Source organism: Myxine glutinosa, chromosome 4 (genome assembly GCF_964187855.1).
Source record: "Myxine glutinosa chromosome 4, kmMyxGlut1.1, whole genome shotgun sequence".
Classification (NCBI taxonomy): Eukaryota; Metazoa; Chordata; class Myxini; order Myxiniformes; family Myxinidae; genus Myxine; species Myxine glutinosa.
The window spans coordinates 191,851,946-191,869,128 of record NC_136264.1 but is presented as its reverse complement, the minus strand read 5'-3'; the positions used below and the strand labels follow the sequence as shown (position 1 = coordinate 191,869,128).

The 17,183-nt window shown below is 47.9% G+C and overlaps 1 protein-coding gene across 1 annotated transcript in view; it reads left to right on the top strand.

Moving 5' to 3' along the window:
- The window catches only part of LOC137417898 (selenide, water dikinase 1-like), a 41,481-nt gene that overhangs the window by 15,360 nt on the left and 8,938 nt on the right, over window positions 1–17,183 (top strand). Inside the window, exons 3-7 of the mRNA XM_068103837.2 lie at window positions 1,238–1,341; window positions 14,281–14,388; window positions 14,540–14,694; window positions 14,925–15,015; window positions 15,218–15,317. Of these exons, the coding sequence (XP_067959938.1) occupies window positions 1,238–1,341; window positions 14,281–14,388; window positions 14,540–14,694; window positions 14,925–15,015; window positions 15,218–15,317 (558 nt within the window). The remainder of the gene's footprint in view (window positions 1–1,237; window positions 1,342–14,280; window positions 14,389–14,539; window positions 14,695–14,924; window positions 15,016–15,217; window positions 15,318–17,183) is intronic.

Below are 17,183 nucleotides of genomic sequence, written 5' to 3'. Positions count from 1 at the left end.
ATGGGCACCAATGCTTTGATATGGCAAGTTCTGAGTTATTATTGTGCTGGTTTTGAAAGAATGCGAAAAAAAAAAACATTGGGGTTTAAAAAAAACTGATATTCATTAATTGTTTTGATAACGATTGAATGATTTCAAACACGTTGCATGATTTTGGGATTTTTTCCCCCCTGTTTGCATCTGCTGTCTGGCTATTTTTATTTATTTATTTATTTTCCTTCAAGTGTGATTATTGGGACGATTCCCTGTGTTAATAATATCGTACAGCTTGCTCCAACAATTATATAAAGAAAAACTCAATTAAACACCACTGATTTGACAATGAAAGGCTTTATTTGCAGTTTTTATTTTTATTTTTTATAAACGTTTTTCTCTTTAGCTGTAGCATCGATACACTCGCCCCTCCATAATATGTGACTTTTACCCTTTAAAATCAATAAAACTGCATTGGAGCCTTTATGGTGTGCAACATCCTGGGTGTATTGGCATGACTGCACTACATGAATACCGTCGAATGACCCATTAAGGGAGTGCATGCTATGTAGCTTAATCTATCTATAATTCCAGTAATCTCTGTACGTCTGTACGTCTGTACGTTTGTCTGTGACCGCTGTTTCTCGACAACCACGGGTCCGATATACTTTTAACTTGCCAGGTATATTGCTGGGGACCCGAGGATGTGCCTTTTCAAGGTTTCATATTAATCGGACAATTACTTACCGAGCTATGTCCAAAAAACGATTCAACCAATCAGAGAGCAGCGAACGATCGCGGGTGCCGAACGTGGCGGACACACTCTGCCTCGGATGGCACATTTGAGAGCGTATTCATTTATTTCACGTTTGCAAACTATGTTGGCGCTATGTTGGCGTTAAACGATGTTTTAAAACTAATAAAAACGAATTTGCGATTCATTCGCTTTCCTGCGCGTTTGTGTACGCGATGGCGATTTCTTTACCAAACTCCGGAAGCCGTTCGCTTTGGACCGAACCATTTCATGTAAATAGAGGGGGGGGATTGTCACCACTCGCAAGCCGTTCGCTTTGGACCAAACCATTTCATGTAAATAGAGGGGGGGGATATAATTTTAGATATATATATATATAGTACGGGCATGCCCTAGTAATAATAATTATTATTATTTTTTGCTTCACGGCCAGATATTCCAATAACTGCAAACATCAAATGTGATATTTTGATTTTTCATATATGACGTATGTGCCGGAACTTGCTGCAGGAATTGGCATGGACTCATGCGTCATCCCCTTGCGACACGGTGGCCTGTCCCTTGTACAAACCACAGATTTTTTCTACCCTCTGGTTGATGACCCCTACATGATGGTGAGATATTTGATGATGTACCTTATATAGAATTTTTTTTTTTTGACCCTTTGCCTTTCCTCTTTTGGTCAATCTGTTTCTATGTAGTTTATGTTGCATTTATAAGCATCACTAGTCTTTGTGGCAAGCTCTTGAACTAATATAATTACGTTTATTTTAAAAATGCTGACTACTTCAGATTAAATGTACTGGCTGACCCCGGCATTCACGGGGGATACGTTCCTGAAAAGTTCCGTGAATTTTGGGGCATTGTTTCAATAGGAAAAGGGCGGATAGGTTCCCGGCAGTTCATGATTCACAAGGGAAAAATCAAACATCCCGTGAAAAACTGTAAATACGTAAAGTACAAGGCCGCAAATGTTGAAGCAGGTCAGAAAAACTGCGAATGTGCCCGCGAAAGGAATGTCAAATCGCGTGGTTGCACATGTACAGCGGCTTTGTGTGACGTGTGGAAGATGCTTTTAGAACTAATGTGCATAGCTTGTGGGAAATGGTTTATGTGTGCCTCGAAGTGGTTTGTTTTATTCATCGCTTGGAAGATATGCTTTTAAAAGTGTCGTGTGTACGGCTGGTGGGAGATTTTTATTTATTATATATACTAGGACGTGCCCGTACGTGGGTGCCCGTTCCGTGGCCAAAAAAAAAAAAAAAAAAAATTTCCAAATTTAAATCAAGTGTACCTCCCTGTCTTTGCTAGCCATGACATTCGATGCCATTGACCATTGCCACTCCTACGCCACGGTGAGGCGACAGGGTAGGATTTGTAGGAGACCTGAAAGTGCAGTGTCAGTATGTATTCCATGTTCGAATTGTTTTAGTTTTAAAATAGTTAAAAAAAAAAAAGGTTTGCAAAGCATATCACCAAATTGAAACAGAATTGAAACAGAGCAGAATTCGTTATTATTATTATATTACTACAAATTATTACAAATTATTACATTACAAATTTTATTCGTTAATGTTAATTCCCTGCCATCACCCACTGCCATCACCCTCTGCCATCACCCTCCCATCACCCTCCCATCACCCTGCCATCACCCTGCCCCATCACCCTGCCCCATCACCCTGCCCCATCACCCTGCCCCATCACCCTCCCATCTCCCCCCCATCACCCTCACATCACCCTCCCATCACCCTGCCATCTCCCTCCCACCACCCTCTGCCATCACCCTCTGCCATAACCCTCTGCCATCACCCTCCCATCACCCTGCCATCACCCTCTGCCATCACCCTCTGCCATCACCCTCTGCAATCACCCTCTGCCATCACCCTCTGCCATCACCCTTCCATCACCCTGCCATCACCCTCCCATCACCCTGCCATCACCCTGCCCCATCACCCTGCCCCATCACCCTCCCATCTCCCCCCCCATCACCCTCCCATCACCCTCCCATCACCCTCCCATCACCCTGCCATCACCCTGCCATCACCCTCTGCCATCACCCTGACATCACCCTGCCATCACCCTGCCATCACCCTGCCATCACCCTCTGCCATCACCCTGCCATCACCCTCTGCCATCACCCTCCCATCACCCTCTGCCATCACCCTGCCATCACCCTGCCATCACCCTCTGCCATCACCCTCTGCCATCACCCTCCCATCACCCTCTGCCATCACCCTTCCATCACCCTGCCATCACCCTGCCATCACCCTGCCCCATCACCCTGCCCCATCACCCTCCCATCTCCCCCCCATCACCCTCCCATCACCCTGCCATCTCCCTCCCACCACCCTCTGCCATCACCCTCTGCCATCACCCTGCCATCACCCTGCCATCACCCTGCCATCACCCTCTGCCATCACCCTCTGCCATCACCCTCTGCCATCACCCTCTGCCATCACCCTGCCATCACCCTCTGCCATCACCCTGCCATCACCCTCTGCCATCACCCTCTGCCATCACCCTCCCATCACCCTCTGCCATCACCCTCCCATCACCCTCTGCCATCACCCTCCCATCACCCTGCCATCACCCTCCCATCACCCTGCCCCATCACCCTGCCCCATCACCCTCCCATCTCCCTCCCAAACAAAGAATAATAAAAATTGTCTACATGTACATTGTACACACCTTTATGTCGTTAGCACCACTTCATAAACAACATTGCAGAGGAAACGGCGCTTCTTCTTTGTTTCCTCGTCCTGGGCAAGAATGCGGAGGCTGCTGGATCTGCCAACCCTACAGGTTGCCACGTAGAACTGGCAATGGCTGAAGAAGTCTCTTGGGCAGAAGATCCCAACATGGTGTAGCGACTGCCAAAAGAAGTTGTGCACTTATTTTGATGAAATCTTTTCGTAACAATTTTTCTTCAATCAATAAATAAATAATAAGAATTGTCCACATGTACACACCTGTATGTCGTTAGCACTCTATAGATAAGATAGAAAAGATAGATCTAACAATAAGACAGTGGGAAGATACAATCGAGACAGTAAGTCGGCACTTTCGTAAGGCCGGAAGTGACGTCTTCACTGTCCGGAAGTTCGCATATCGCATATCTATCTATCTATCTATTAATGCCCAATTATTCAATTTTCGCCAACGTATTTTGGCTTTTTGCAATTTAATCGCAAGGAAAAGGAGAAAGAGAAGAGGGAAAAAAATGAAAAGGAAAAACATTCCAAACCGCGAGGGAAAACAACACGGCACGTCGACACAACAACGTGTCCTGTGATTGGCCGTACGTGGCTGCCAGTAGCTGCCCCCAAAAAAAAGCTTTCACCGTCCGGCGACTGAATTTTAGGGGAAAAATAAAACGCTCTTCGCTTAAAACAACGCCCTTCGCTCTGACTGAATTGGGACAATGTTTTTATGTTTTTAATTGAATTACTATCCGTAATGGCGCACGCTCTCACGGGAGCTCCGGAAGGTCGTATATCGCAGTTACGATGAATCGCAAATTAGTTTTTATTAGTTTTAAAACATAGTTTAACGCCAACATAGCGCCAACATAGTTTGCCGACGGGAAATAAATGAATACGCTCTCAAATGTGCCATCCGAGGCAGAGTCTGTTCGCCACGTTCGGCACACGTGATAGCTCGCTGCTCTCTGATTGGTTGAATCGTTTTTTGGACATAGCTCGGTAACTGCTTCTCCGATTAATATGAAACCTTGAAAAGGCACATCCTCGGGTCCCCAGCAATATACCTGGCAAGTTAAAAGTATATCGGACCCGTGGTTGTCGAGAAACAGCGGTCACAGACAAACAGACACACAGACACACACACACACACACAGAGATTGCTGGAATTATAGATAGATATATATACATATATATATATATATTTTTTTTTTTCACCCGCCAAAAACTGCAAATGCATTCGGCACAGGAACGTGAATGCAGATGCAGGTCACATTTTATCAACCGTGAATAAGCAGGGTCCGTGAATGTTGGGACTGTGAATGTCGAGGTCCGACAGTATTTAATGGTGGGATGAAGTTTAACCCCAGAGAAGAAGCGGGAGCTTTTACCTGTCGGTCCCGGGTGCAGTCTTCAACCCTGCAAATGGATAAATCAAACCGAATAAAAGAACCGCTCCGTGTCTGTGCGTGCTGCGGCTTATCGCTGTCTGCAGTGTGTCAGGGATCGTCAGGCTCTGAGCGCAGTCGTCCGACGCGGCTCTGGTTGGTGGGGAGTAGGCCTCGACGCGCCCTTGTTCACTAGGCCTCGATAAGGCCTCCCGCGCGAAGCGAGCAAGCGGGCGTGCAACCCGCCTCCTCAGCCGTGCAATGTCCTCCCGGATTCGGCACGGAACTGCGATGCACCCAATGTTCGGATCACAAAGGATGTAGGGCCGCGGGTGAAGGAAGGCGTGAGGGCAAGAAGTCGGAGCAGAGGAAATGTGAGGGCAAGAGCGAATGAGGTCCAGGCACCACTGTCGATTGCAACGAGCAGGGACGAGAGAGAGAACATGTCTCTCTCCCGAGAGACGAGAGAGATCTGGTCACATGACTTTATCAACCCCTCTTGACGTCGTCTCTCTCTGCCAATCCCTGCCAGCCAACATCACAGGCTCAATTCCCCACCAATGGCCGTGTCACTTCTCTCTCATCCCATCGGTCCGTGGCTAATCAGTGTCGCTTCTTTTCACCTTCCTTCCACCAATCTCAGGGAAGCTTCTTGCCCCGCCCCTGGCCAATCACAAGTCCTTCCCTACTCTGCCAATCGGCGGCCTTTGTCCTGCCTTTGCGTCTTTCTTCCACCCATCAGTGGCCAGCTTCTTGCCCCTCCCCCAACCAATCGCAAGTCATTCTGGGCGTGGCTCTTGCCTGGCTTGCTCGATGTGTGTTGTTGGGCCAGCTGTTGATGTGGCTGGCTGTGGCTCCATCGGCAGTCCCCTGAACTGGCTTCCGGTGAGTTTTATTGTTATTGTGGTGGAGAGGAATTTAAGTAGTGTGTGTGTGGTGTAACTAATGAGCCTAACTAATGTCTATGGTGCGTTGCCATACGGGACAAAGGAATGATCACCAGGTCTGACACACTGGGGAATTAGCGTAATCCCTATTCTACTTATAAAGCCATCCTTGTATGACCACAAATATACACTTAATCCGACATCCGGGCTACAAAACTTATTACATCGAGATTCCCTATCATGACAACCGGAGCATGATACCGACACAGATCTACCTGGATCGATATATATCACTACCCCATCGACATAACATTATGTATGTACGTCCCCTCAAACGTATACCAATCAGAGCTGAGGATCTGGTCACATGACAGGGTGATGTGATTACGACTGATGTCATTACGGCAGTATGGCGGCTGACTTTCCACACACTGACATTTTGCTTCAAATTTCGTTCAGGCCGAACGTATTGTTGCGGATCTCAAACGTCGGCCTTCCCCTTACCAAGGGGGGATTAATCCCCTTGTCTGTTATCTAGCCAACGCGATCCGGGGCTATGACGTTCCTTCCTGACGACGTTAGGTAGGGTCGTAAGCCGAATTCTTATTACCTAATTACTAACGCCGGCCATGAAGCAAGGAAATAAACCTGCCCGAACCACGGTTTTAGTGGACACGCCGAGCGATAGCGAGCCTCGATTCGGGCCGTTAACAGGTACTAAACCCGATTTGAGCGGTTGTGATCGTGCCATGCTTACCCAATTGAGAAATCGCTAAAACGGTCAAATTAAGAGGAAACAAGAATAACAAGGAATTTATTACACTTTGTACAATGAAGAGGAAGAAGCAATGTACAGTGAAGAAGAAGAAGCAGATACACAGGGCAGCCTTACACGGTCTTAACTTATCCCTGGACACGGGCCCGTTCACACAGACTCACACGGGGTTTGTAGATGGTCAGGCGATGGTCCAAAGGATTGCGTCCACAGCTCGCTCCGGTCCCCGACTCGTACCACGAAGAAGATGGTAGACGGCAGGCAAGCTCTCCGCGTGTCGTTGGCGTGGATCGGACAATTATATGGGGGGGATCGGTGAGCTGGGCTAGCGGTTACTTCGTGGCTCACGGCCGCGTACGTAACAGAAATATCGGCGCTTTATATGCGCTCCCCGCAAGCCCACAGCCAAATCCTCGATGAGTCCTTGCAATCAATCAGGATAACAGCACCTCTGTCATAATAATAACAATAATAATTCATTTATTTTGTATAGCGCTTTTCCAGAAGCCCAAAGGCGCTTTGACAGAGTGGCAAACATAATGCATAACAATACATGAAAACAACAATTGCAAAAAGACAAGAATCAATAGGGAAATATTTAAAGCAAAAGGAGGGAGAAGGAGAAGAGATAGTCAGGGGTTAAATGCTGTGGGTTGAATGTTGAATGCAGTGTTGAACAGGTGGGTCTTTAGTGATGTTTTGAATGTGGTGAGTGAGGAGGAGTCTCTGATGGTGTGAGGTAGTGAGTTCCAGAGGGTGGGAGCAGCGATGGAGAAGGCCCTGTCCCCCCAGGATCTGAATTTGGTCCGGATGGAGGGGGTCAGGAGGTTGGTACCAGCAGAGCGGAGGTTGCGGGTGGGAGTGTGTCTGGAGAGGAGGTCAGCCAGGTAGGATGGGGCCAGGTTATGGAGGGCTTTGTATGTCAAGAGGAGGATTTTGTACTGGATTCTCTGGGGGATGGGGAGCCAGTGAAGCTTGTAAAGGACGGGGGTGATGTGGTCACGGGTCCGGGAATGGGTGAGTAGACGGGCAGCGGAGTTCTGAATGTATTGGAGTTTATTGGTGATTTTTGAGGGTGAACCATAGAGGAGGCTATTGCAGTAGTCCAGACGGGAGGTGATGAAGGCGTGGATGAGGGTTTCTGCAGCCGTGGAGGAGAGGGATGGAAGGAGACGGGCAATGTTTTTCAGGTGAAAGAGGGCTGACTTTGTGATCTGTTTAGTGTATTTGTCGAAGGAAAGGGTTTGGTCAAAGATGACGCCAAGATTCCGGATGTGAGGGGAGGTGGATACTGGGATACCGTCGATGTTGAGGGCAAAGTTATGGGTGGATTTTGTGAGCGTTTTTGGGCCAATGATGATTATTTCAGATTTATCACAGTTAAGCTTGAGGAAGTTGATTTGAAGCCAGGATTTTATTTCAGTGATGCAGTTTGTCAGGATAGAGTGGGTGTCGGTGGAGACGGACTCGGTGGAGATGAAAAGCTGGATGTCATCGGCGAAGCAGTGGAATTGGAGACCATGACGGCGGATTAAGTGACCGAGGGGGGACAGGTAAAGGATGAAGAGGAGGGGGCCAAGAACTGAACCTTGGGGGACACCTTGGGGGAGGGGAGCAGTGGGGGATTTGCAGTTATTGATGGAGATGAACTGGCATCTGTCAGAGAGGTATGATTTAATCCAAGAGAGGGCAGTGCCGGTAACGTTAAAGGTGGATTCAAGTCGGGTGAGGAGGATAGTGTGATCGATGGTGTCAAAGGCAGCGCTGAGGTCGAGGAGGACGAGAATGTTGAGGTTGCCAGCGTCAGAGGAGAGGAGAAGGTCGTTGGTGATTTTGAGGAGAGCAGTTTCAGTACTGTGGTTGGAGCGGAATCCGGATTGGAATGTTTCATACAGGTTATTGGCAGAGAGATGATGTTTGAGTTGAGTGGCTACAGCGCGTTCCAAAACTTTTGACAGAAAGGGTAGGTTGGAGATGGGTCTGAAGTTGTTTAGGGTGTCAGGGTTTAGACCAGGTTTTTTTAGAATGGGGGTAACAGCAGCAATTTTGAGGGAAGGTGGGACGATGCCTGTAGACAGGGAGGAGTTTATTGTTGCAATGATAAGTGGAGAGAGAGCAGGGAGGGAGGCTTTGACAAAGCTGGAGGGGATGGGGTCAAGAGTGCAGGTGGCAGTTTTCATTCCTATGAGGAGTTCAGAGAGGTCAGTAGGGGAGATTGGGGAGAACCGAGACAGGGGATGGCAGGACAAGGGGGGGGCAGGTGGTTGGAGGGGGAGCAGGTGCAGCGGTGGTCAAGCTGTTGTAGATGTTGTCAATTTTGCGTTGGAAGAAAGAGAGGAAGGAGATGCAGTTGTCTACTGTGAATGACTGGGTGGTGGTGTTCAGGGGGCGGAGGAGTTTGTTTATTGTCGAGAAGAGTGCTTTTGGGTTTCCGGAGCCAGAGTGGATAATTTGAGAGTAGTAGGCAGAGCGGGTGCGGGAGAGGGCATCTTTGTAGTGTTGTAGGTGGTCCTTGTAGGCTTGGGAGTGAACTGTGAGACCCGTTTTATTGCGGAGTCTTTCAAGTTGGCGAGCACGAGTTTTCATCAGGCGGAGTTCAGGGGTAAACCAGGGAGCAGAATGGGTGAAAGAAACTGTTTTGGTTTTTACAGGTGCAAGCTGGTCAAGGCAGGAGGAGAGAGTGTGGTTGTAGTAGTCAGTGAGGTCGGAAGGGGTGTGGAGGTCAATGAAGGGAGAAGTGGACATTTTTTCAGAGAGGGTGGATGAGAATGAGGTAGGTGAAAGAGCGTTTAGCTTACGGAAGTTGATTGTGCGATAATGCCTTGGTGTTGGGGCGGGGATGTTGATGGTCAGAGTGATGGCTAAGTGGTCAGAGAGGGTGAGGTCGGAGCCAGAGAGATGGTGCAAATTTAATCCAGTGGAGCAGACAAGGTCCAAAATGTGACCACGGATATGGGTAGGAAAGTCGACATGTTGAGTGAGGTTAAAGCAGGTGAGTAAATCAGTGAAGTCAGTGGTTATTGTGGAGTCAGTGGAGTCAATGTGGATATTGAAATCAGCAAGGAGGAGGATTGAGGGGGAGAGGGAACATAGCTGGGTCAGAAAGTAGGAGAAGTCAGACAGGAATGATGGGTGTGGTTTGGGAGGGCGGTAGACGACAGCCATGACTGACTGCGTGCGACCAGAGAGTTTAAAAGCCAGGTGTTCAAATGATGGAGCAGATGAGATGGAGATGAGGTTGGTCTTGATGTCTTGACGGTGGATAACGGCAATTCCACCACCTCGGCCCTCCGAGCGTGGTTTATTGACGTAGGAATATCCATTGGGTGTGGTGAGGTTGAGCGTGTCGTAGTCCAGAGGTTGTTGCCAGGTTTCGGTGAGACAGAGAAAGTCCAGTTTGTTATCCAGGATGTATTCGTTCAGGATGAGGCATTTGTTGTTGAGGGACCGGGTGTTGAACAGGGTGAGCTTGATGTTGTTTTGAACAGCAGGGATGAATTCAGGTGATTTAGCCAGGGTTCGTAGGCAGGACGTGCGATCGTGTGCGTTGCTGTGACCAGGTGCGCTGGGACGAAGAGTGAGAGTGCGCTGAGCCGACCAGAGGACGGGGATGGAGTGACCTGATTGCAAATAAACAAACTTACGACCGGAGCCACGGTGAATGTACCTGGGTTGTCGGAGGAGTCCATTTGATTTGATGGCAGAGATGCATGATGGGGTGGAGCGGGTATTGAGCAGAAGAAGCCTTGCGGCGGAGTACTGCAGAGCCATGCCAGGCAGGAGCGAAGGGACGAGTACGAGGCCAAGGTCGAGGAGGCAAAGCGGCAAACGCAGCGGCAAACGACTGCAGCCGCTAATCAAGACCACAGCGGCAAACAGCCACCGCCGCAAACAACGGCCACAAACAACGGGAGCGGGCCTGAGGAAACAGTGGAGGAGCCGGGCAGGCGAAGCCAGGAGCAGAGCCGGGAATGAGCAGAGGGCAGACCCAACGGTCAAAAATCCGCCACGACCACCAGAAAAGCAAACTATGTACAATGGCCCAGTCGGAGAAGCGGCGAACAAGTAACGCCAGCGTCCTCTCCAGACCGGTCATGCGCCAATCTTACGAGTCCTCCCCGCTATGCAATGCGCTCCCAACAAGTCCTTGTACAATTCGTAACGCCAGCCAGTCCTTTACAGCAAAAGCGCCTCTCCCAATAGTCCTTCACAGTCCTTATCACGCGAGTCCTGATAAACCGCATAAGTCCTTTCACAAAGCTCCTCGCTCATCAGTCCCGTTCATGCGAGCTCGCTCAGTCCTCTGAAGGGCTTTGCGTGCACGATTATATAGTGCCGCCCAGCGAACCCTCTCGAATGTCCCAGCCGCGCTCTGACCACGCCCCTTATGCCATGCCCACGGAGCCCTGGTTGGTTGTTGGGGTCTTACCGGTGTTACGGGGTCCTCACCGATCTCCTGGTCTCGGTAAACCTCCGAACCCCGCGAGGAGCCCCGGCAGAAAAAAAATGTTATCCTGTGTCAAAAACAAATCAATAGTGGAACCACACCCAAAGATTATAAATGAACAGATTGTATCAAAAGCACACAGGAAACCATACAACAATGAAAGCAATCAGTCATACAATTAATCTCAAGATGGTACCACCTTATGAAGTAACGTAAACTCACAGATCCCAGTCCCAGCTCAGCAGCAGCTCGGCAGTGATCCGCGCTCCCAGTGAATGGAGCCCAACCCTTCAATGTCTCTATAACTCAACGGAGATGAGGCGAAGACGCGAAGAGGCGAGTATGGCGGTGTAGGTAAGGCATGGACCGTCACGTGGTCTAATCCAACAGCAACCTGACCGTGGACAGGGAATCCCAAATAAGCAATCCGGATGTGCACCTTCCCCATTCAGTCAATGAACCGCAGGGCAATCTTCCGACGCCGCTTTAGTGCACACACCTATTTCGGTAAATCACTGGATGGCGGGACCCGCGGATGCGGCTAACCAAGGTTCCGCAAACGACGCGCGAGGTCCTGGTAATGGCGGCTGGCTCGTCCTCGAGCCGTCGCTGCTAGGCGAAGATTCTCCGGAATCACACCTGCACCTGGCTTCGCAGGCTTTTCCACAATTCCAGAATCGCTCAAGATTCCCTTCCCGGACTCAAAGTTCTCTCGCCATGTAAGCTCGCCCACGCCAGGTGCGGAGCTTCGTCAGAACACCTCCTTTTGCCTTTTTCTCCCGTCCTCTTCCCTCGTCCTCTTCCGGCCCACTATGCCATTTCCGGTATTATTTTATCATGAGCGCTTTTAAACCTTTTAACTATAATAACCCTTTCCCTTCAACCACAATCACCAGAATATTAGAACCAACAACAATATAATCATAACAACAATCATTAGGGCCGAATCCGTAACACCGGCTCCGCCCTTGACGTCTGCTTGACGTGGCCAATGGCCACACCCCCGACCTCGTGCTCCGCCCCTTTTCCAGGCCTTACTTCGTGGCACTTGGGTTGGTTAGAGCATCCTAATGCGAGGGGCAATGGGGCGCAGACTGGATGGTGCGCAATGGGGAATGGGGTGCAGACTGGATGGTGCCCAACGAGGTCGATTGGAGGGCGGGCCACAAAATGAATAGGACCTACTCTTATTTATTTTACACAACGCAGGTATCACTATTGGAAATGGCCTTATCTCACATATACTAAGAAATAACTAACGTTCTAAGGTGACCTACGTGTTGCATGTGGACTAACTATGGGGGCAAAACCTTTAACCTTTATTAATCAAATATTTACACTTCGCAGAACCGCAACAGTATCGTCGAACCTGTCATATATCACAATCGCCATGCTTTACCTTTATGTTTTTCATTGTGTGAAACACAAACAAACCGATTGTTATAATGACCATCAAATGTCGAAAGCATCGGCGTTACGGGTTTTGCAACAAAACGATACGTATAGGCCTTAGGATTTATGCCTACCCTTTGGACCGCTTTGGACAAATTAAGCCCAGGTTTCTTAATACAGTAGTGCAGCGTTTCAGTAGTATCATTTTCGTAATAGTAATAATAACAAGCGTTACGCCTTGGTCCCCCGTCGGTGAAGTGATGCGAGTTGACAAAGTGGAAGATGCAAGGCGGCCATCTTGGATTTTGACGTGCCGACCCAATTTTCAATAGCGTTCTTCCTTATGCCTAGATACACCCACACACCAGATTAGAAGTTAGTACTTCACTTATTTTTCAAGATATTTCGCTCACAAGGTTCAGACATATATATGGTGGTGGCCATCTTGGATTTTGACATGGCGACCCAATTTTCAATAGCGTTCTTCCTTATGCCTAGATATACCCACACACCAGATTAGAAGTGAGTAGTTCATTTATTTTTCAAGATATTCCGCTCACAAGGTTCAGACATACATGGCGGTGGCCATCTTGGATTTTGACGTGGCGACCTAATTTTCAATAGAGTTCTTGCATATGCCTAGTTGCACCCACACACCAAATTAGAATTCGGTCCTTCACTTACGCACGCACGCACTCACCGACGCACACAGGGACGGACGCGAACACGGACGGACGGACGCACACACGGACGGAGGGGAAAACCGTAGTCCCCCTTTCGCTCCGCGGTGTGACGGGGGACGATAATGTAGTAAATATGACCATAACACTGGAATCACGGTCGTGAATACAAAGTTGATGGATTGAAGCGGTGTATGGTTCATGGATGGATGACAAGCGGTGTACGGACTAATAGCCACGGAAGTAAGGAAGTCGCCTTGGTTTTTTGATACCATGTTATTAACCCAACCCTTGTGAAGTATATAGATTACTGTAGATCTTCCCTCAGTTCTGTAAGTAAAACTTACCTTACGGATGTCCTCCAAATTTATTTGTTAAATGTTATAAACAGCATTAGCGACTGTTTAAACAAAGCTAACCATATGTTTTTGTGGTTTATAATATATTACAAGTGCTGCTACGCTGCTGTTAGACTTTTGTTGTTGTTTTTATAATGGAGCATTTGGTGTGTGAGTGGTGGTGGAGATTACAGTGATAAGTTTGTGCAGAAGAATATAATTACAACAACAGCGGCATTTGATAGAGATCATACCTCCGCCAGGCTGACCAGTTTATGTTTTTAAGCCCACTGATAGGTTGGATCTGCAGCCAGAACTGAACCAAAATCGAATCGGCGGCTTCTTGTCACCTACTCAATCAAACGGAAAACCAAATACTGCGTTGGGGTCATCAGAAGGACCCGTAGAGGTTAAGAGCAAATATGGAGTCATCAGGAGGAATCTGAATAGGGTTTGAGTTTCAGCCGCTACTCCAACTCTTCCAGAAAGATTTGGCATAACTAGTCAACAACATTTTGAGATATCTTGCTGTCTATTACTTTTAGCCATATCTCTCAATGGTGAAGAATCGCTTTAAAAAAAAAAAAATCTTGTTTCCCAATCTGAATCTTCACCAAAATCGGATCGATTCTTCCTTATCAAACACACCCAACCTGTCCACCAGGTTTTGTCCAAATCCGTCCACAACTTTTTGAGATATCCTCGTCACAGACAGACGAAACCTTGATCACCTTTGGTGGTGGAGGTAATGCGTTCTCTCTTTTATTGCTACTGCCGTTACTAACTTTTGCTGTGTATGTATCTGAGGTTGGATTGTTGCTTGTTTAAAAAAAAAAAAAAAAAAAAACTTCCCTTTTTTTTTTTTTTTTTTTTGAGTGTGGAGGTGTTGGAGGGGCTGGGGCATGGCCTAAGTTTTGACTCATTAATCTACTGATTGTTTCTGGCAGGGTAAAATAGCATGTGCCAATGTGCTGAGTGACCTGTACGCCATGGGAGTTACGGACTGTGATAATATGCTCATGCTGCTTGGAATTAGCCAGAAGCTCAGTGAAAAGGTGAGTTATTTGAGTCTAAAAATTGTTGGAGGGGTCAGGGTGTCGGTTTTTATCTTATCTTATTTTTTTAATTATTTTTTTAAAACAATTAAATAATTCAAACTGCAGGTGTCCATGTCATGGATGTGATTGTTTCTGCCTTTCCTGCCAGGAAAGAGACAAGGTGGTTCCATTGATGGTGCGTGGGTTCAAAGATGCTGCGGAGGAAGCCGGCACTACTGTGACCGGGGGGCAGACCGTGATGAACCCGTGGATCATTATCGGTGGGGTCGCCTCCACTGTGTGTCAGCCCAACGAGTTCATCATGTCAGTGCTACATTGCCAAGTTGGCTCTTTGCACGTCTATCTTTAATCATCGTGGAGATGTTTCTCTGTGGAAAACATTCTACTTTTAAAACCTGTTCAAGTTGTCACTGCCTAAACATGTCACTCACTATATAGGCCACTATCCTTTATGTTCTATTTTTGGATTTAAAATATTAATTCCACGTAACCCTCGGTGGTGGCATTCTGTTTCATGTATGTGTGCACGCCAGGCCTGATAATGCTGTTCCAGGCGATGTTTTGGTTCTCACGAAGCCCCTTGGGACACAGGTGGCTGTAAACGCCCATCAATGGCTTGACATCGTGAGTTATTGGATACGAGATAAAGTTCATTTAAATATATATATATTGCTTATACGGTACTTATTTGTTGATTGAGATTGGCATTGGCAGTGAAATTGGAAATGGGTTTATGGTTGAATATCTTTATTGGCTTAGCCTGATAATATGAATGGCGATTCCTCTTTGGCCTGTTTGTTGGACCAAATGCTCTGTTGATCCACAGCCAGAGAAGTGGAACAAAATAAAGTTGGTGGTCACGCAGGAGGATGTGGAGTTGGCTTACCAGGAAGCAATGTTCAATATGGCACGTCTCAACCGCACAGGTACCGACCGGATCGCTACCACAGACGTCCTATGGTAGCTTTGCCCGAGTGCGTGTCTCAAGTCTGTATGGCCTTTTGTACTTGATCCGCCATCTGACTGTAGTGACTGCATGGTCGGCCCCATGCTCGGAATATTGGTTTAGTGTACACTAGCGGTCAAAAGTTTGAGAACACCTCAATTTTTCCAGTTTTTATTGAAATTTGAGCAATTCAAGTCCAGTGAATAACCTGAAATGGCACAAAGGTAAGCAGTAAACTGCTCGAGGTAAAAAAAAAAAGTTTAGGTTCGCAAAAACGGGAAAATAATGTAAATTGCACAGTTATATTGTAAAAAAAAAAAAAAAAAGGCCTTCTTCAGGGAACAAGTAATGGGTTAACAACTTACAGCTGTTCTGCAGCAATGCAAGTAAATTAAGCCTTGAAAGTTGATGCAAACAATTCCTACAAGTGTCCCAACCTCTGCTGATTACTTGATTACAAACCCCCTGTCTGTATAAAAGCGGTATTGGAATACTGTTATTATACCCTCTGAAGCATTATTTGGACAATATTGCACTGCAGGAAGTAGTATATTGGAAACTGACAGGAAGAGGTCTGGCAGACCCAAAGCCACAACAGAATCAGAAGACAAGTTTCTGAAAGTCAACAGCTTGCATGATAGGTGGCTCACAAGACAACAGCTTCAAGCACAGCTTAACACTGGTTAAAGTAAGCAAGTCTCACTTTCAACTGTGATGAGAAGACTTCGAGCTGCAGGTTTAACAGGTCGAGTGGCAGTAAGAAAGGCATTGCTGAGATGGCAAAATAAGAAAAAGAGGCTTGCCTGGTCCATGAAGCACCGCCAGTGGACTACTGAAGACTGGAAGAAGGTCTTATGGACCGATGAATCAAAATTTGAAATCTTTGGTTCATCATGCAGGGTTTTTGTACGCCATCGAGTAGGCAAAAGGATGGTTCCTCAGTGTGTGACACTGTTACGGTTTGTGACCTTTTTGTTCTTCCTTCCCCCCACACCCCCCTGTGAATTAGACCAAGTGGTTTGGTCCATGTGTATAAAGCCTATGATTGGCTATGGGGCAGGGGAGTGGCCAGGAAGGTGATTCAGAGAAGTGAGTGGCCATTTTGGAGGAGGGCTTATGGCAGAGTGCTTTTTCGGGGGTTGTGCAGTGTCCAGCTGCAATCTCTCTACCTGAAGGGTGACGTTGATCGAACTCTTGCTGCCTACCACTGGGGCCTGCCTTGGGGCCTACTCGTGGACTTGCCTACTCCTACCCTCTCGTGCTGGGCCTGCACTGGGACCTACCACTGGGCCTGCCCTGGGGTCTACTTTTGGGCCTGCCATGGGGCCCTACTACAGGGGCCTGCCCTGGGACCTATTGTTGGGCCTACCTTGGGGCCTACTGTTGGGCCTGCCGTGGGGCCTACTACGGGGCCTGCCCTGGGACCTATTGTTGGACCGGCCTACTCTTGTACCGGCCTACTCTTGGACCGGCCTACTCTTGGACCGGCCTACTCTTGGACCGGCCTACTCTTGGACCGGCCTACTCTTGGACCGGCCTACTCTTGGACCGGCCTACTCTTGGACCGGCCTACTCTTGGACCTGCCTACTCTTGGACCTGCCTACTCTTGGACCTGCCTACTCTTGGACCTGCCTACTCTTGGACCTGCCTACTCTTGGACCTGCCTACTCTTGGACCTGCCTACTCTTGGACCTGCCTACTCTTGGACCTGCCTACTCTTGGACCTGCCTACTCTTGGACCTGCCTACTCTTGGACCTGCCTACTCTTGGACCTGCATACTCTTGGACCTGCATACTCTTGGACCTGCATACTCTTGGACCTGCATACTCTTGGACCTGCATACT